Source organism: Engraulis encrasicolus, chromosome 10, assembly GCF_034702125.1.
Source record: "Engraulis encrasicolus isolate BLACKSEA-1 chromosome 10, IST_EnEncr_1.0, whole genome shotgun sequence".
Lineage (NCBI taxonomy): Eukaryota > Metazoa > Chordata > Actinopteri > Clupeiformes > Engraulidae > Engraulis > Engraulis encrasicolus.
In genome coordinates, this window is record NC_085866.1 from 36,588,021 (window position 1) to 36,608,758 (window position 20,738).

Here is a 20,738-nt window from a genome sequence, read left to right on the forward strand (position 1 = left end):
TGTCTATCGTTGGCAAGAGTGTGCCAGTCTATATGGGTTGCAACATCCATGCGCCTATCTCTCAGATGGTGTTTGGCTTGGCTATGCTGTTCGTCTTTGCAATGGGCATGGACCAGACAGCCTTTGAGGTCCACTGGCTGTTTTGTGTGAGTATGTTTTAATGTTACTTATTCAATGGTACAGCATTTGCATGAAGTGCAGTATACTGTAGGCCCCTATATGTGTAAATAAATGTGATTCAAATCAGAACAACACATTAATACATTATTACAATATAACAATAATACATTTGATTGGAAAAGGTTATGTTTTGAAAACAATATAGGCTACTGTTTTTGCCAAATATACTGTACGAATGAAACTACCTTGATTAACACCTTGCCATTTATGCCTCTTTTCCACTGCTGTTTTTCTGGCAGGCCCACAGTTTGACACAGCGCCACTCGACTGCCACTTCTTGCTTTTCAATTGGGCACGATGCAGTGGCGGACGAGTCACTCTGTGTCGAGCTCTAGGCCTACCAGAAAAGAGGCATTACTGTCCTTTCAGGACCTCATCAGGGTTGTGAATGGGTCAGTCATGCTCTCTACTGTGCTTTCAGGTCCTCATCAGGGTTGTGAATGGATCAGTCATGCTCCTTGTGGCCTCAGTCCAGTGCTTAATTGCGCTTGCTCACGCGGCCCTTGCACTAATAGCATGGGAGGTAAGCATTAGCAGGGTTTCCCCCAAGCATTTTTATGCCGTAGCCTCTTACTGCAGCAGGGGTCGCCGGCGACCCTATTCACTTGCTGAAAATGCTTAACTACATCATAACAACATTGCTATGACATTACAGAGAGCCATAGTGCTGCGTTAAGGGGTTTTAAAGTTACGCCTTAAGGAGTGTGCCATTTTTTTGTAGTTCATGTCCAGAACTGTGCCATTCATATTATGTGAGAAACACTGATTATTGTGTACACATGATTAACTCAACCCCACACCTCCCCAAATGATGTATTAATCATTTGTACCAGTAGGCCTACTGATGAATTAACCAAAGTATCCCCCAAAGAACACTAGGGGTGGCGACGAGTAATAAACTTGCTGTTGAAGGCGTTCATTCTTTAAAATCCTCCTTGTCTTCCAGGTCATTGGATTGTGTACAAGTGCCTTGTTTGCGTGTGATGCATACTTAGTGTACCTCATGATAAAGAACAAACTTCCCGACCACTGACAACAGCTACTGTACATCTATCTAAGGGTAAGACTACAGAGCAGCCCTCTTCCACATACTAGACATTTGATCAGCCTTTTACTCATATTGGATGTGTTATAATTAGTGGTGGGCCGTTATCGGCGTTAACGTGCTGCGATAATGTGAGACTCTTGTCGCGCGATAAAGAAAATATCGCACGTTAATCTATTCTCAAAATATAGGTTTGGAGTTTGGGTATGCACGTCACCATAGCGTTTAATTGACAGACGCTTTTAGACTGCGCTCCAGTCGCTTCTCCTCTCTCCACCTGTTGTTTCAGCAGACCTACTAAATATGAAGTGTTTGCATGCTGAAAACATTAATCCCTCTGCCGTGGTAGTTGTTGTTTGAGTGCTTTTTCGTAAGTGGTAGACTAAAGAGACGTTATGCCTATTGTTTGAGGTGAAGCATAGAGAGACATTATTGTGTGTGAGTAGCTACCAGCCCGACATAGCCTACATTTCCTCATGCATTGCATAGAATAACTTCCAGAAATCTTGCCTGTGCTATAATTGCAAAACATTCCGTGTGATAGTCCTATGCATTATGAAGACTTTCAAACTGAAACTGTCAATATCTACTCTCGCTGAATGTTTGTGTTGCAATCGCGCACATTTGCGATTCAGTGAGATATTCTCATGTCCGACGGTAATAAACCTCGTGGTTGTCGCGCTTGACTTTTTTTTTTGCAAACTGAATTCATGTCGAGTTGTAACTCATCTGGCATTCTAACTCTGAGAACAACTGTCAAATCGCCGTGTGCCAGTGCTGTAGGTTCTAGATAGGCATATCATAGCCTTTCTACCTATAAACCCTCTCTGGGCATATCCAGTAGCCTGGCTCTGCTGAGGGCTGCTGTGCCTACTACCATAGCCTTTCTACCTACGCGCAGAGCTCCTCCCTCTCTTAAAGGAGCTGCTGCTCCTTTTAACAGTCAGTGGCAGATTCTCTCTCTCTCTCTCTCTCTCTCTCTCTCTCTCTCTCTCTCTCTCTCTCTCTCTCTCTCTCTCCATTAGAAATGCTGAATTGTTGAGGTAATATTGTTTAAGGCGAGACACTGTAGGTGAATAGGGTATTTTTTTTAACTTGCAGATATCAATATGAAACTTTACCAGTTGATTACTCATATGAATTGGAGAAAAAAATGTATTACAAGTTTTCTATATTTTATGTTTAAATATGCTAATTAGGCTATTATCTAATTAAATATGCGCTAATTTGCATAATTTTTGATGCAACGGATCTGACCACCTGAAAATGCCAGCTTCAAAATTCCTTTTTTATTTTATTAATATAGTACATACAAAAATATTTTCAGAGGGAATTATGGCTATCTCCTTTTGTTATCCAGAAAAAGAGAAAATACTGCTAATAACCTTAAAAAATGCGATTTTGGCCTATTTTTATGCAAATAATGTCAAATAAATCAGGCCATGAATGACATATCAACAAATCCCTCTGAATAAACATTCACAACATTGCTTGGAATAAGACTGTAAAGTATGGAACAGATTGGTTGAGCGAAAGTGGAGATTCGTCGCACAGAGCGGGAGAAAAAACACATTTTGAGAAAACGGCCTTCAAAGATTTGAATGGGGGAAAAAAGTGGATTACATCATCATCAACAACTTAACACAGCATAATTCATTACAATAAATGTGTAGTCTACATGCCCATGCCAAGCACCATATGTCAGACCCTCTTCTAGCTCCTACAGGGGTTTCTTGACCTTTTAGGCTGTGTTGTTACTCAATGACGGATCATGATACTAAGGTGCAGAGGCCCATCATAATGAACGTACACATGACTACTGAAACTTTACCAGTTGATTACTCATATTATTGATATAGTACTCATGTTGAAAATACTTTGGATGTAGCATTTAGTGCATTTTTAATATTTAACTGTTGTAGTTTAGCCATATCTTATTAAAAACACTCTAATTTGGGTATACCAATGTGTTAGTATAGGCCGTAACAGACCTCTGAAACGGCCCGATTAAAAATCACACAAACTATGGAGTAGGTCCATGGATGTTATAGCATCAGAAGTTCATTTTACGCTCTCTAAACATTTATTACTGACCATAAAATCCCCTAAAGAACACATGAAAGGGCCTTGAATGATTAGGCTGAAATTGATTATAGGCCTATCTAGGCCTATTTGACAGAACAACTATTGTTACAACGTACCGTCCAGTATAGGCCTACTCATTTGTGACTGCAGTTATATAAAGTATGTTTATTTTTTTATATCTATTATGGTTTAAGTAGGCCTATAATTATCATTGATTTACCCATTGTCATTGTGACACAGCACTCCACAGCACACAAGTGATCACTGCACACAACGAAATTGCATTCATGCCTCACCCGTGCAAGGGGGCAGCCATGAATGGCGCCCCAAGGGAGCAGTGCGGTGGGACAGTATCATGCTCATGGTAGCTCATGGAGGAGGATGGGGGAGAGCACTGGTTAATTACTCCCCCCACCAACCTGGCGGGTCGTGAGTCGAACCGGCAACCTTTGGGCTACAAGTCTGACACCTTAACCGCTTACCCAATGACATGACAAGGTTGGCTTAGGCTTATGGACAAACCGAATGCTTGCTGCTAGGCTGCCTTTAGAAATAGGAACATTTTAATATACTTGTAACTTGTTATGTACTCTCTATGACTTGTAATGGTCTTTATTTGCTAGATGCCAGTGTTTTGCAACAGCCTACATGATAAAACCAAATTGGGATACTTCTGTCTCATGGAAAAGCCTGTGCACATCACCGGGCCAATAAATAGTCAAGGTCTATTTTTATTTTTTTGTTTTGTTTGTTTGTTTTGTACAACCTCACATGGTAACATTGAGGGTATGAAGTCAGAGATATCATTGCATGTTCTCAGATGAAGTGCACACCAGATATAGGCCTATTAGGCCTATAATGCGCTTTTTTTAGGGTGAAGGAACTGGAGAGACCCCTGACAGGCAATCCTGTCCTCCAATTCTGCTGCTTTTAGGATTGTGTCTATGATTTTTTTTTGCCACTGAATTGAAAACAGATCTTTTTTTTTGTTATGCCATGTTGTTACTCTGAATGTTTTTTTGCATTCATGAAATTGTAGGCTATTGTCAAATTACTTATTTTAGCCTAATCTAATATTATATTTTGTTATGTTTACTACTAGTGGTGTAACATAGCCTACTTAGGCCTACCTGTCATAATAATGTGTAGGTCTACATCCTACCTAATACTGTAGGCGAGTCATCAAATCTGCTCAAAGGACAATCCAATCAGATCTACCTAACATCCAGGATCTTTACAACCAGCGGTGTCTGAGGAGGGCAAAACGAATCATAGCTGATCCATACCACCCCAGCTACACACACTTCACCCTTCTACCATCTGCCCGGAGATACAGGTGCTTACGTGCTCACACCAGCCGACTCAGGGACAGCTTCTTCCCTCAATGTATCAGACTGTTGAATACAAAATCACCAACATAGGAAGAAATCCACTCATCACATCTCCCCTTTCTCCAACCTGCCATTTTTTCAACTTTTTAAATATATATTTTTTCTATTTTAACATTCTTTTTTAACATTCTTTTTAACCTTTTTTTGGGAGTCCCAGAGCACCGAAGCTTTTCATTGTATATATATATGTTTCATATATATATACACATGACAAATAAAATATCTTGTATCTTGTATCTTGTATCTTGTATCTTGTATCTTGTAGGCTACATATTATTATTACTAGGCCTACATTATTATCATCAACTCTGTAATCATTCATCTTTCTGTAACCTAGGATACCTGTAGCCTTTTGTAGACTCTTTTGTCATGTCGCTGGTACATCTTCAAATGAAGGGAAGGGATCCCCAAAACCTTGCTGATCTTATTCAGCGCAGCATAACTCATGCCCAAATCGTGTGCCAAAAGCGCTGTGCGCACTTTTACATCGAAGGCGACATCTCCACAGGTCTGCAGTCGTGTGGACGCATGTCGCCTGTAACCACCCTTTGCTTTACAACTGTTGCACTCAGAAGCAGACTACTGCAAAAGCCCAGGGGTGGATTTCTCGAATCCGACCAAAATTAGCCTTCGGACCAAGTAAGTACGAACGAAGTCCGACACAACAACTAACCAACAACGATGATTTCTCGAAAGCCTCAGTGGTCCGATGTAGGTACGAAGTAAGTCCGATGAAATTCCAACCAAGTAAGTTCAGACGCACAATGAAGTTGTCGGAAATGCTCGGAGTGTCTCGCCTCAGCTCGGGTGCATTTGTCGCAAAGCAGTGACGCTGTACCACACAGTGCCTGTCAAATTCAGGCTATACATCTATCAAAGTCCACAAATCTTTGTCAACACAATCATGTCCCCGACTTCACCCCTCTTCAAATGCGACATTACAATCCATCATGTATTATTTGTAGGTTTTGCATATAATGTTTAATATTGTACGCTATAGCCTACCACTAATATGGAAGCACGGTTGGTGGGTGAGTGGTTAGAATGTCGGAATTTCATACACGTTTGCCGTTTCCTTATCGGAGGCGTGAGTTCAATCCCCGGTGAATATAATAACCACCCATCACATCTTTTTTCCAGAACGGCAAGCGAAGTCATTCTCACGCTCATGGGCAACGCAACACTTTCAACAGGTCATGGCCAGGCAGATTGCAGTTAAATGCTGCTTGAAATGATAACTGAAATTACGCTTGAGAATTAATAAAACATATCAGAATGTTTCTTTAATTTTCCAGTCTGCACGCGTCTTTACGCGCAACGTAAGCGGGTGGAACTGCCATTATTGCCGTTGTACATAAAGACCCGCAGGAAGGGACCTATGGAAGGGGCCGTTAATGTCTGTAAACATGGCACATTCAAAGTCCTTCAACGTCGGAAAAGACCTGTTAACACAATCATATCCCCAAAATCCACCCCATTAAATGCAATAACCAAATGTCGGTCTACACATCACCATCAATGAAGAGCAATGGGCGGTGAATGGTAAGCGCGAAGGCATTTTCAGTGTGACAAGATTTCGATTCCCTCAGTAAGATAGGCCTACATTAAACGCAGGTGCCTATTCCTCTGCGCAACTGTTTATCCAATCTCTGTGTGTGTGCGTAAAGTGGCCGATCCACGCGTGCTGTTGGGCGCGCTTGTGGAGCTCTGGCATCCGAGAGTCTTTGCCTCGTAGCCACGCACGCAGGCACATTAAGGCCAAGTCAAATTGCTTTTCACCTGTATTTTACAAAAACACAAAACGATGGCCCAATTCACACAGAGAAAGAATGACACGATGCGCTGTGTTGTTTTCTGATCCCCCTGACTGCACTGCACTTCGTGCGCCATGGGTCATGGCGCTATTTGGAGTGTGCTCACTGCTGAAACAACATTTGCTTTAACAGTAGCCTATTGGCCGGCTACTTGTGACAGACTTGTATTACAATAGTAGAATTGAAATGAAAAGAAGAATATGAATACTATAAGACCTAGTAACGCGAAGAAGTGTCCTATTCTTGTCATCACGCTCGCCTTTCCGAGTGCCTTCCCATTACGCACTATTTCAACATACTAGGGCAGTTGCATAATGTCCATTTTTTGAACTTGTTGTAGCCTACGATGTAGTTTGGAGTTCTTGTGGACTAAGGCATAACCTACAATGCCAGGAATAGGCCTACAAGAAGGATCACCGCACACTGGTGCCTTTTAAAAATAATAGTGAACAGCGCATTTCGCAATGGCAACTTATAGGCTACACATATTTCCATGTAGCCTATGCTTGTTGGTGTTTAATCAAAATGTGCTATTGGCTTTGTTATGTGTGGAGATATGTGAGCAATTAAATAATCTACATTCATGCGAGATGCTGCTTTTGGTGTGTGTTGAAATCCCGATGGTAATCAAACGGTTCTTTTTTTGGCGCAGCTTTGATTGATCGGAGCTCGTGAAGCACGATAGTGAAACATATAATTTCCTACTATATTTGGACAATATTTTTGTCCCCTGTTTGAATATTGTGTTGGTGGGTTTTTTTTCAGCCCTGTTCGTAACATGACTAGACATTTGGTGTAGTGTGGGTCGGAGGCTTGTGCACTTGGTGGCAGTAATCGATCGATGTTGCTTGAACTCTGCCTGAACCCGCCCCAAACCACGAGCAAGAGTGACGTGCTTCCCAAAACAAAGGTGAACTAGCTAACCATGCTATTCGTTCCAATTCCGACAGTAGTACTAACGAACAGCCCCTACTTCGTTTTGCAGGAACACCTGAGTCGTTCGCACCAACATCGGACGAACGACTAACTACATTACTTGTAAACATTGGTACTTTGTAAGTCTTAACGAAGTGATCCAGAAACAGTTTTGTCGCAGCTGGGTCGTTAGTTGCTACCTTAGTTAGCAACGAAGGTTTCGAGAATGTTAGCCCTGGTTGTTTGGATGACTGTTTATTGACCGATCCGATTCGGCATAGTTAGGACACAGATGATCATTATCATCTCATTTAGATGAGAGACGGACCTGCTGGGTCTCGCACTCCTCACAGTTTGCAAACAACTTACGACCGCACGTGCTGTTCCCTGGACGATTATGTGCCAATGCGGCCGGCTGATATATTATCACGGACCTTGCTAAACACAATTGTGTCTTTCTTTTTGTAAACTGTTTCGTACAGCAAAGATATTTTGAAGTTCCCGCAGCAAGCTAAGACAGAAATGTCAAAAAGACAACACGTGAGGCACTGGGCGAATCACGTTAGCAGAGAAGCACCGCCAGCCAATGAATCTACTTTAGTCATCTAAACCCCCCTTCAGAGAGTCAGGATTGGTTGCTGAAAATAAGGAAATGCCCATATTTGGATAACGCAGCCTTCTGGCCGAAACTCAGTGCTTTAAAACCATACCAGACATGACAGATGTGCAAAAAGACAAGACGCGGAACGCGGCCAAAGGCAGAATTCTTGGTAAATTTAGGCGAAAATGGATGCCGCGGTTGAACAAAATGTGCTGAAACAGACACTTAAATGTGTAATTTTAACGTTTTCTCTATGGTAATATGAAAGATAACAAGTTAAAGATGCAAATTAGCCCAAAATCTCAAATTTGACCAGTGCATGAAAAAAATCGATATTTCACCTGCCGTGTCTCGCCTTAAAGCAGTGTGCAGATCCTTTCCCGCTCCTACATGTGACAGTTTTTTGATCTGGCACCTGCTGATGCTTTTTTGCTGGATGTGCACACTTTCCACTACACAATATTGTTTAAATAGCCTAAATGTTTGATAGATTTATCTGTATTTGCCTCTACAACTTATAGCGCTGTTCATTTTGAAATTTCAGTATCTTATAACTGTAAATGCTTCCTAACATATTGGACACACTTTACACATATTGCTGTGATTTTTTCATCTCCAAGTATCAACATGACCATTTTTTGAAGATGAGATGCATTTTGGGAAAAAAGATGAGCTCTGGTCTAATGCGCCATCTGTCTTAAGAAACCCCAAGGTTTTTTTCGGCATTATTTCGCTATCGTGCCTATTCTGAATGAGCCATTTTGATATAGATTAATCTAGATTAATCTAGATTAATTTCATAATTACAGTGAGATTAATCTAGATTAAAAAAATTAATCTATGCCCACCCCTAGTTATAATCTAGGCACAAAGCAAAGAAAGCTCCCGCACACTGTTCACATTTGCATGGTTTAATGCAACGTTTCGGTCTACTGACCTTCTTCAAGCAATTCAACAGCATTTGGTCAGTAGACCGAAACGTTGCATTAAACCATGCAAATGTGAACAGTGTGCGGGAGCTTTCTTTGCTTTAACGTTGGTGACCTAGGGGTTCCACTCCTACGCACCTGACCAAGGAGGTGTGCAAGAATTCCTCACTTACTAAATAATCTAGGCACAAATCATACCTTATAATATTGTTTTCATAGAGTACATGAATATGACATGACAAGACACAACAAGGGGAAGACGCCTCATGGACTTAAAAGAAGGAACGGCTGTAAAAGAGGGAGGGAACAATGTCTTTATTTTCTGGTCAGTGATGTCAGTATGGTTTGACTCTGAAGAAGCTGTACACTGCGTCGAAACGTCAGTCATTATAGTACATGCACCATAATAAAAAAAAGTATATACAAGTATCTGAATGCTCCAGTCGTCCCTGGCCTAGTCTTTCTGAAGTGGACCAGTTTGCTTTTCATTGTCTGCTGTCCTGGGGTGAGTTTCTCAAAACGGAAGTTGTTAGCCTGTTAGCAACTTCGGTAGTTGCCAATGGGAAAATGCATTGAAAGCAACGAAGTAGCTAATGTATTAAGCAACTTTGGTTTCGAGAAATTCACCCATGGACTTCGAGCACCAAGAAGGTTAGAGCGCAAGTGACTTCCCCTTTCCACGCTAAAGAACTGCGTTTGAACATCTTAAACTTAGGCCTAATGGCTCTCTAATAAAACACACTGTAGTCAACAGAAAAAGGAACAAGTGTTAACTGTGTTTGGAAACATGCACATAACTGTGAAAACAATTTACAATGGGTTCCCCCTCTTCAACTGTGGTTTACTTCCCACTCTGTCACTTAAACCGTTTCCCTTTGTGTCTGTGTCTAGTTCTTATAGTGAAGAGGAAGTTGGAAGTTTCAGAAATAGTTAATCAGAAATAAAACAGGAGTGCCTGCCTGATGTACTGCGTCAAACAAAAATGATTGTTAATTCTGGAAACTGTTGTAAACAGTATAGAAGATAAAGCATGTATTGCCTGACTCTCGCCAGACCATTGTGTATTTCCGCTCAGCTGACACAAGGGTCTGGAGTACCTTCAGATTCACCCTATGCTGCTGAACCAATCAGGACCCCGTTTCTCGAAAGCATTGTTGCTAACCAGTTAGCAACTTACTAGGTTTCCAATGGGAAATTGCATTGCAACCAAGTAAGTTGCTGATTTAATTTAGCAACAATGGTGTCGAGAAGCGCACCCCTGGATTGCCTGATTTTCAGAGATGTGATGTAGTCAAAGTTGATGACAAAAAGACCAACAAAGGTCGGCGTCTGCGCCTTGAACTTAATGCTCGTGTATTGCTTGGTGCGAGCACTCCCAAAAAATTAGTAATCACTCAAGATAATGGAAAAAAGGAGGCGCACACAAGACTTGTGTGAAAAAGTGTATTGAAGCCGAAAATATACAACAGAAGTCTAACTGGAGAGACAGACGTTTCGGAGCTAGTCCAGTCTCCAGTAGGAGTCAAAGTTTAAATGTAGTAAAGAAGGGACATGACAGTTGTTTCAGACAACAATGTCGTCTTGCATGGTCTCACTCATCGATTTAATCATTATCTCAACTGCATTATCTGTGAGTTAAAAATGTCAGACAAGTAATTTCTTTTGATTAAAACCACGCCTTCGCTAGGCTTGCGTGCCATCCTACGTACTTCCGCCAAAAGATTGGCGCCGTACTTTCGAAATGAAATGGTGGTATTGTGGGTCCGGACCAGGCTACACCTTCGCAGACCTAATCATATTTCTAGATGAATGTTCATGGAGCAAGGACGCAACTCATTCATCTGGAGTCCATTGTGAAGTTAGAATTAAAGAATGTTTGGCTGTACTACATGAAAACCATTAACATCATTAAGAAATAGGTATGTGGGTGTATTTGGACCAGGAGTTGGTGACTGCTAACATTATGGGTTTTATTCATATTTTGATATTGTCTTGAATTATACTAATGTGTTAGGACAGTAGAGTCAAGAAATTGGCAAATGACAAGCTAGCAAGTTTTCATTCTATATTAATTTACTGGTTTGTTTAGCCGTTTTCTTCTCCCTCACCATTAAGAAAACACTGGAGTAGAGTCATATTACACCACGGCAGAACTGCTTTGGGGGGAAAAGATGCACGCTATAGTATCTCCGAAGGAATATAATACAGTAGGTCTATTATATGTGTCCTTGTAGCATAGTAGCTCTATTTGTATATTATTTACATTATGCTCTATACAGTTTGTAGGCTTAAAATTATCATTGTCCTGAGTATAATGACAATAAAGGTGTTCTATTGTATTGTATTGTATTGCATTGTATTGTATTGTATTGTATTGTATTGTATTGTATTGTATTGTATTGTATTGTATTGTAGGCTATTGATATGCAGTCACACTGCCTTTGCAGCCCACTGGTGCAAAACTGAACGTTGTTTGCGGCCCTCATGTTTGCGATTGGGGGCCCTCTGGTTAAGAATCACAGAGATAGAAAATGCCTTCTCTTGATCAAATGTGATGAAAGAAGTGGTGAAAGAGGAAAGTAAAGTGTAAGTTGTCAAAGTGAAATAAAGATGGGCAAGTCAAACAGGAGGTTCAGCAAGCAGCCTGTGTCTTTCCTTCTGTTTTTTGCTCAACACCTTACTTCATCTTGTCGTTTGCGTAAAAAACAAGAGTGAAATCTTACCACAATGTCCTCCCAAGTCAGTCCCTGAAAGGTTTTGCCTGAAGGTGTCATCTGCACTGGATTTTTGCTGTGTGTGAGTGAGTATGCCATTCAACTGTGTTTAACAATGTTGTCAGACTGTATTTTTTACATATATTCAGGAGCAATCACCTAGTGCTTGACACAGTGAAAAAAGTAATTTAAATTCATTTTTTCCAATTATTTTTCAATTATTATGTCTAGTACAATTGAAAAAATGGACAACTGGAAATGCACTCAGAGAGTGCAGACCTCCGCCAAGGAAGTTGTTTGATAGAACATTTGACTATGTTACACTCTAATTTTAAATCTTTCTGCCTTGCAATGGTGAAGAATCTTGTAAAAAAAAATGTCTGGATTCGGATCATTATCCGGATCACCACCGAAATGTACGAGTTCCTTTTGTCATTTCAAACAACTCTTCCAACCAACAAAATTTGATTAAAATTTGATTAAAAATCATAACTTTTTGAGTTACAGACAAACAAACCAAGGCGACCTAAAACATAACCTCCTTGGTGGAGGTAACAAAGCTGACTTGGACTTTGATAGCACCACTGTATATTGATTGAGGACACTGATTGTTTGCAGTAGAAATATTATTGGCAGATATTATTGTCACACATTCCAATTGAAAAGCTATTTCCCATCTGATATGCATGATATTAAAATGTATAGCACACCAGTTGGTTGAGGGAATGCACAGTTTTCACACAGAAAACTGGAAGTACCACTGTGTACCTTAAGTTAGTAGCAGGGGCAGTAAGACTATCTTATACAGAACATGCCTCCTTTTTGATACTGTTTGCAGCACCATCTATTCAATGTGGTGTTCTGTGCGGTACAATATAATACCTCCAGGTCCAAAACGTTAAAAAACGTTTAAAAAATGTATACCGTATTTACAGGGCTCTATTAACACCAGCCAACTGGCCAATTGTTTGGCTGGTAAAAAAATAAAATAAAACTTACTAGCCACTTTGACCCATTACTATGTGTGTGTTTGGCTTGTAAGAATAACACCCACTAGCCGTTTTGCCAATTTAGAGCCCAGTATATTTTTGAGCTTTTGCCTTTTTTGACAGGTCAGTGAAGAATTGACAGGAGGTAAGTGGGAGGGAGATATGAGGTAGTAGGGTTGGGATATGAACCATCCGACTGGACTCACACCTGGGTCCTTATTCACAGTGCGTTACAGGATCCCCACAATTTTTTTTTTTTGTCCTCCAGATATTTGTACCTATAAAGGATACCAGATCTAGGGGCCTTAACAGGGCCGGCCCCGAGGCATATGTGAGCTATGCGATGGCTTAGGGCCCCCACGCCACCAGCCCCAAACCTTAGGTACACACAAGTACTTCCATTTTTTGTGTAGCGCACCAATTGATCAACCTTTTTGACACACACTTGTTGAAATATAACACATTCTTCCTCTCAAGCGGCTCTATAAAAACCATAGGTCTTTTTTTCTTTACAGCCAACTGTAACTACTACTGACTAGAAATGTCAGACGCAGAGGAAACAACAACAGCAGCAACTGTGGATATGGCCTCTAGCATGACCACAGCCACCAATTACTTACAGACGCGCAAAGGCATGGTAATGGCAGGAGAAATGGTAAGGCCAACAAAACGTAACATTATACAAAGTACCTGTCAGAGAGGAAAGGATGGGCTCATGTGGGGTTGTTACCACTGACCTATATAGGTTGTTAATGTTACACATCCTAACTTATTGGACCACATAGTCCACATATCCTCACTTACAGTAAAACTTGCTGTATTGTGCTGTATTGTATTGCTTATCTAAACTATTCTGAGAATCATTTGGTATTATTGTTGACCTGTTAAAGGGGTATGCCACTATTTTGGGGCTTAATACATTAAAATTGTTGGCCAGGGTTTATAAAGGTGATAAAGTGTCTTATTTTTCATGTTAAGCGTTGTCTTGCTACAAGACAAGTTAAAAGAGGGAGTATGTCGCTAAGCTAGTGAAAGTCAATGGATCGATCCATTGACTTTCACTAGCTTAGCGACATGCTCCCTCTTTTAACTTGTCTTAAAGCAAGACAACGGCTTATATGAAACATTTTACCACCTTTATAAACTCTGGCCAACGATTTTAACTGTATTAAGCCTGAAAATAGTGGCATACCCCTTTAAGACACAGCGTTATACATTTGCGGTTTCCAGAATGACAATGACCAAGTCACAGTGCATTACTAAAGGCCCTGTGTGATGTCATAGTATTGTAGTACTATGGTAGTTAACTTTTCAATGACTATTACAGCGTGTCACTGGAGGTACGGCGTGCATTACGGGGCTACACTGTACACTGTGAAACCATTCATACTCTAAAACAGGCGTTGTATTCAACACTCTCAGTGTTCATTTAACAAAGAGTTGAATGCTAAATCAACTGGGATCATATATCGTCAAAATAGTACTGAAATAACACTGCATTTTTACTACTGTGTACCTGTAGGCTACATGTAGTGAAACATCACACTGATGGTATGCGACATACTATAACTTGTCTGATTTGTCTTTAGCTTCTCTGCATGTTGTCTATCATTGGCAAGACTGTTCCAGTCAATGTGAGTTGCAACATCCATGTGCCTATTGCACAGATTGTGTTTGGCACTTTGATGCTAAGTGGCTTTGCTAAAGGCTTGGACAAGACATCCTTTCAGGCCCACTGGCTGTTTTGTGTGAGTATGTTTTAATACAAATGCTGCATCTGGGTCAAAGACGAGACGTGCATTTTTTTTGTTCCGCACTCATTTAACTATCAAAAAAGTAAATTAATGAATTTTGAATGTTATGCAGATAAACAGCATAGTCTGTTTTCTCATTCCAGTAACATTTAAAGAAAAATAATTGTCAATTTATGTGTGAAATAATCTCATAAAGTGCAAAAATGTCATTCAGTGTAATGGTCCGAACTTAAAAAATCATCAATACATCCTTGAATAATTATGCAAAATGATGAAAAAAATATTTTTTCACTCTCTGGGCATAATTCTACAAGTGTTCTAGTTATTGTATTAGAAGCACGTTTCATTACCATTTTGTTTTGATATTCAAATCATCTGGGGACTTTTGTCCGGATTTTCAATTCCTTAGATATCATTCAGTGTAATAAGATCAACATGGTGCTTTTAAATCATAATAAAAAGTGATAGTCACACAACAATATGTGACATCATCAAAAGGACCCCTAGGGACCCCTTAAGTGATGATGCAAAGGAAGAGTCTTGTTCTTCAATAGTCGAAAATTCTGTATTTTTATCTTGTGGTAACAGCGTCCACAAAAACAGATGTCATTCAGTGAAATGTCAAAAAATACTTTTATACTCAGATATTCATCCAAACAAGCATATTTTCTAAATAGACATAGTAAACATTGTGGATCAAAGTCATTGTTTCATGTAGGTGACTAACTGTGTGCTTGTAAAAAGGTAAAAATAAGGTGAAAAGTATTTGGTCGTCCTTCAGTGTAAGAGATGTCATTCAGTGACATGCAGTGTACGGGCCATTTCATTCAGTGTAATCAGTTCATAGTTGTATATTAAGAATCAAAACGGCAATATAAGTTGCAATATTACTATAAGATACAATAATATGATGATACTACTTGAAATTATGACTTTTATTGTTATTTCCATTACAACCTTGTTATTACCATGCAGCAACCATATTACTGGGTAGATTCTGGGATTTTGGAAGTTGTACATGAATTATCAGAACACCCTAATCGAGATCCCCGAAATATGCAGGTCAACAGACAACATTTTCTTTTTTATTGTTTTAGGCCTAAGTAGTAGCCTATCTCTAAGCTTGTGATCTTGGAAGTTCTTCAAAACACGTTTTAATGCCCCAATATTAAGTAAAATACCAATTATTTGACAGCATCTATTTCTGTTGTCACTCATTCAGGACGTTGAGTACTGTAGTATGATGGTAACAATATGATAGCAATGAAAAGTAGCTGTTTATATAGGTTTTTTGCCAAGGCATCATTCAGTGTAATAGTTGTGGTCATTCAGTGAAATGCACATTTTTATGTGAAAATAAAGTCAAATTCTTACAAAACTTATTTGTTTAGCACAACACATGCGGGGGCATACAACAAATGAATAATTGTGTATTTTAAACTGATTTTCTCTTCTGTGGAAAAACTTCTTAAAGCCAAATGGGTGAAATGCACTTGGTGAAAGACTACAAACACTGCAAAAACTATTTGCAAATGCCTTTTACTAGAAATGTTTAGGTTTGATGAAGACCTTAAATATAGCCCTTTACTATGTTATGTAGCTTATTTCAGTTTTTTAACGTCATCTATATGTTTTTTGCATTATCAACTGTTTAACACCGTATTACACTGAATGACATTTTATGTGTAAAAATGGGGTAAAAATGCATGTTCCTTCTATTTTCTGAACAGAAAATAATAAACTTAATCACTCTACACTCCAATGTACCCAAAAAAGTTTAAGAACGGTGTCAGGGAACAGTTTTATTTTTTAGAGTCCTGAAAACCCTGTTTCGTCTTTGACCCATCTGTATTAATTGAACGCGTACAGTGTATTGATGTGCTTTTGAAACATAACTTCTCTGCTAGCACAACTCATGTGAAAGAGGTTATACACAGTGACCTTGTATGAAGCCTAATGGGACTTAAAAAAGGTTATGAAGGTTATGAATAGGTTTTGCAACATAATTGGCTGTTCATTTAGATTCACTAGCCTACTTTAATAACAACACAGGGTATTTTGGTTCCTTCTTTCCTTGATCAAAACCTTGCCCTCTACTGTCCTTTCAGGACCTCCTCAGGGCTGTGAAAGGGTCAGTCTCATGGTCTCTTTTGTGCTTTCAGGACCTCATCAGGGTTGTGAATGGGTCAGTCATGCTCCTGGTGACTTCAGGCCAATGCTTTGTTGCGATCGCTAGCACGGTTCCCTCACTCCTAGCAGGGGAGGTAAGAACTGGTGTGCACATGCATGCTTACACTATTTGCTGTAATCATTAATTGAACTCTTAGTAAAGAGATGCTTCACCAATTCTGCTAATTTCACACCTCCCCTTGAGCTAAATGAGTTTCACCATTCTCCTGTATTTTCAGCCGTTCTCTGAGTCTGGCAATGCAACTTCTACCTCCAAGCTCGCAAAAATTTGGAGCTGGTCCCATAAGACCCAGGGATAATAGCTAACTTGGAACTAGCAGTAGCACGACCAGAGAATGGCTGGAAGAGCAAGAGAAAAGTAAATTATTTAACTCAAAAGGAGATGTAAAATTATCTTATTTTCAGAAATGCTATACTGTATTGCTAACACCGACCCTGTTATAAGTTGCCCTATACCAGAAAGGCAATGACCAGACTCTGTGTAATGTTGTAGTAGGCTTGGCAGTAAGGTGTACTCATAGTGCATCAACCCGCAGGTGGAACGGTGCACATCATCATGCTACCTTTTCTCATAACCAGCCAAATGTGAAGAAGATAAAAAAAAACGAACCAATTAAAAAATTCAGCGAGCCATTTTTGGGACCAAAACAGAGTATTAATAATCACACTTCACATTTACATCGAATGCTGTTGTCATGTCGCGTATGTGGCATATGATTCAGAAGAGCAGGGGCCAACTCTCGTCCTAACCTAAACAAGCCATAGGCCTATCGACTATCTGCTACCTGTTATTTTATATACATTTAAGTGACCACAAGCTTACGACTAAGCAGAATTACAAGCTGTAAGGACAGACATAGCTAAATAGGCCTATAGGACAACTTTATATCACCAGTCAAAGCGGCTAGTACGTTTTCTTTTTCTTATCACCCAAAAGGAACTGGGTAGCCCCAGGAATTTGTAGCCCAGTTCCACCCCTTCCAAATTCCCTAAAAACTGGTGTAGGAATACAGTACTGATCAATTAACAGTAGTCACTAAGCACATGCTGTTGGAAGCATTCCAATCTTTCTTTCTGTCTTTCAGATATTGGGATTGTGTGCGGGTGGCTTATTTGCTTATGATACTTTCTTAGTGTTCTCTATGATAAAGAGTACACCTGCCCACCCCTGACCCAGAGCTAACGAGAGGTAAGCATTACTGAATAGTAATTGTCCATTACATATGCTAGAAGCTTCTTTAAAAAAAGGACATGTCCAGTATTTACAGTAGCAGATTTAGCCCCTTTTTGAGTTATGCATTGAAGTAGTCCTAACCAAATTTTTGATGTTTGCTGCACTCACCAAGTTGTGTGTTCAGGGAAGCTGACAGATCGGGGACAAAGGGGGCACTTCTCCCAGGCCCAGGGTTTGGGTTATATGTATAGGGTTTGGGTACCATTCAGATGTCTTTGTCCCGGGCCCAGCCAAAGCTGTCACCAGCCCAGGGTGTGTTAACCGGCATTCTCAGTGAAATATGGCTTCTGTCATGTATTATTTAGAGAGTAGAGTAGAGTAGAGAAACTTTATTGATCCCCAGGGGGAAATTCAGGTGTCAAGTAGCTACATAAAAACAAACACAGACACACACAGACACACAGACACACACACATATCAAGAGGTTCCAGATCTGGGCCAGCTCTGGCATCTCAGGCAGTCCAATCCCCAATAATGATGTCCTTCTTAGTGTCCTTCTGTATACTGTTAAACAGTTGAATGGCCCAAGGGACAAAGGACCTCCTTAGCCTGTCTGTCCTGCAGGTGAAAGCACAGAGTCTGTGACTGAACAGACTCAGTTGTTTAGTGAAGGTGGCGTTAAGGGGGTGATGCTGATTGTCCATAATAGAGTCCAGTCTGCTCAGTGTTCTGCTCTCAGCTGTTGAGGTGAGTGACTGCAGCTCCATGCCCACCACTGACCCCGCCTCCTCACCAGTCTGTCAAGGCGTGCAGCATCTCTTCCTAATGCTTCCACCCCAGCAAGTCACAGCGTAGAAGAGCAGACTGGTAGAACATAAGCAGAAGTTGGCTGCAGACATTGAAGGACCTCAGCCTTCTTAGGAAATAGAGCCTGCTTTGGCCTTTCCTGTAAAGTGCTTCAGAATTTGTGGACCAGTCCAGCTTATTGTCAAGGTGCACTCCTAAGTACTTGTAAGTACAGACAGTCTCCACATTCTCTCCCCCAATAGAAACAGGCACCAAGGGCGGGGTGGAGCGCCTGAAATCGATCACCATTTCCTTGGTTTTGGTGGTGTTCAGGTGCAGCTGATTGTTTTGGCACCATCCTACAAAGTCATCCACCAATCCCCTGTACTCCTCTTCCTGACCGTCTCTTATACACCCCACAATTGCAGTGTCGTCTGAGAACTTCTGCATGTGGCATGTCCCAGAATTGTAGCTGAAGTCAGTTGTATACAGGGTGAAGAGCACAGGGGAGAGCACCGTTCCCTGTGGCGCTCCTGTGCTGCTAATCACTAATGTCACCCATCCTTACAAACTGAGGCCGCTCTGTGAGGTAATCAGTGATCCAGGTTACCAGGCCAGGCTGCACTCCAATCCGCACCAATTTCTCTCTCAGCAGCAGTGGTTGTATGGTGTTGAATGCGCTGGAGAAGTCAAAAAACATGATTCTCACAGCACAGCCACCCTTATCCAAGTGAGCATGTACCCTGTGAAGATGTGAATAAAAGATAAAATGCTAAATAAAACACAACAGAAGCCATGTTTTGCTGCGAAACTTATTCAGGAATAGCCTACCAATGAACACCACTTGGAGAGTTGCGGACAGATATGGCCATGCCCATAGACAGCCACTCTACAATTGGTTGAGACAAAATCCATATTAACCAAATAATGGAAACAGCAGCGAACATCAGACAGTTGGTGAGGACCACTCTATTCCATTGCAGACAACTCAGAAAAAGGGATAAATGTGTTAAATAGTGAACATATCCCTTGTCCTCTGATTCTTACTCACATTGGTTGTGTAATTACAAGTAAATTGTAATAATAATAATAATCAGGGTGCGATTTGTCGGAAAACCAGAAGGGGGGATATGTTTCAGATTTCAAGCAATATCAATGGAATTACATTGAACTGTGATAAAATCATGTAGAAAAAGTGGCCATATCAAGACCAGAAGGTGGGACAATTACCCCACCCCCCTACAAATCGCACCCTGACAATAATAGTGGTAATAGTAATAATATTAGTTGCATTAAGTGATTCAGAGAGCTCAGCTGAATGTCTTCTTTGAGCTTGAAAGAAAGCTCAGGCTCAAAGAGGATGCCTAACCTAAACTCTTCAGATAACATTCTGGATGCATGAGAATCTAAAGTTCTAAACAGACATTTTGAGAGCAAGATAATTCGTAATAACCATAATGTAAAACTTAATCTCGGCACAAATCATACCCTCTAATAGTATGTTTCTTTTGCAGAGCATACTGAATATGACATGACAACCTCTGAAGACAGAAGAAGAGAAAAAACCCTCATGGAACTAAAAGAAGGACTGAAAGTCAAATGGTATCTCTAATAAAAACATACTAGTTGAAAAAAGTGTTAACTGTGTTTGGAAACATGCACATAACTGTGAAATAGTTCACAATGGGTTTCCCTATACCTGTATTTTATTTCCCACTGTTATTTAGTTTTCAGTTTTCCTTTGAGTCTGTCTCTTGTTCCAGTTAGAATTAGAACACTGTCTTTTCTCACCACCACAAATAAGAATGTGTCTGTCAAAAGATTATTGAACAATTTCCACCGTTTTGACACTTTAATAGAAGACAAAGTACTGTATATGATATATATTGACCTTACCTTAAAAGTTGTCTTGACCGCAGTATTTATCCCCACTTTTAATCCATGCGTATCCACCACCATCATTCATGTTCCACAGTTTTTGTAATCCACATCATAGCTCGAAAGGGACTATCTTCGAGATTAACTTTAATTATAAAAGTAAGCAACTGATCTGAGCCAAAAATTTAATGTAAATATGACGTCTACTCTTAACTCCACTCTAAGCCAGCTCTGCTTGTGGTGCTTCAAATCTGGGACTTCAGTGGCTGTCAGCCAATCAAAAAGTATATTAG

The 20,738-nt window shown here is 40.3% G+C and overlaps 1 protein-coding gene across 2 annotated transcripts; it reads left to right on the forward strand.

The window, feature by feature from the left end:
- The first annotated feature begins 11,711 nt into the window (after positions 1-11,711).
- LOC134456216 (proteolipid protein 2-like) lies at positions 11,712-20,631 on the forward strand. 2 transcript variants are annotated; one of them, XM_063207604.1, is made up of 6 exons: positions 11,712-11,756; positions 13,179-13,318; positions 14,253-14,411; positions 16,580-16,681; positions 17,693-17,796; positions 20,082-20,631. In XM_063207604.1, exons 2-5 carry the CDS (start codon positions 13,205-13,207, stop codon positions 17,777-17,779), a joined length of 462 nt encoding a protein of 153 aa, XP_063063674.1. In that variant the 5' UTR covers positions 11,712-11,756; positions 13,179-13,204; the 3' UTR covers positions 17,780-17,796; positions 20,082-20,631. The 2 variants fall into 2 exon arrangements, with proteins under 2 accessions (XP_063063674.1, XP_063063673.1); XM_063207603.1 differs by having other exon boundaries at positions 11,715-11,760.
- Positions 20,632-20,738: the final 107 nt, after the last annotated feature.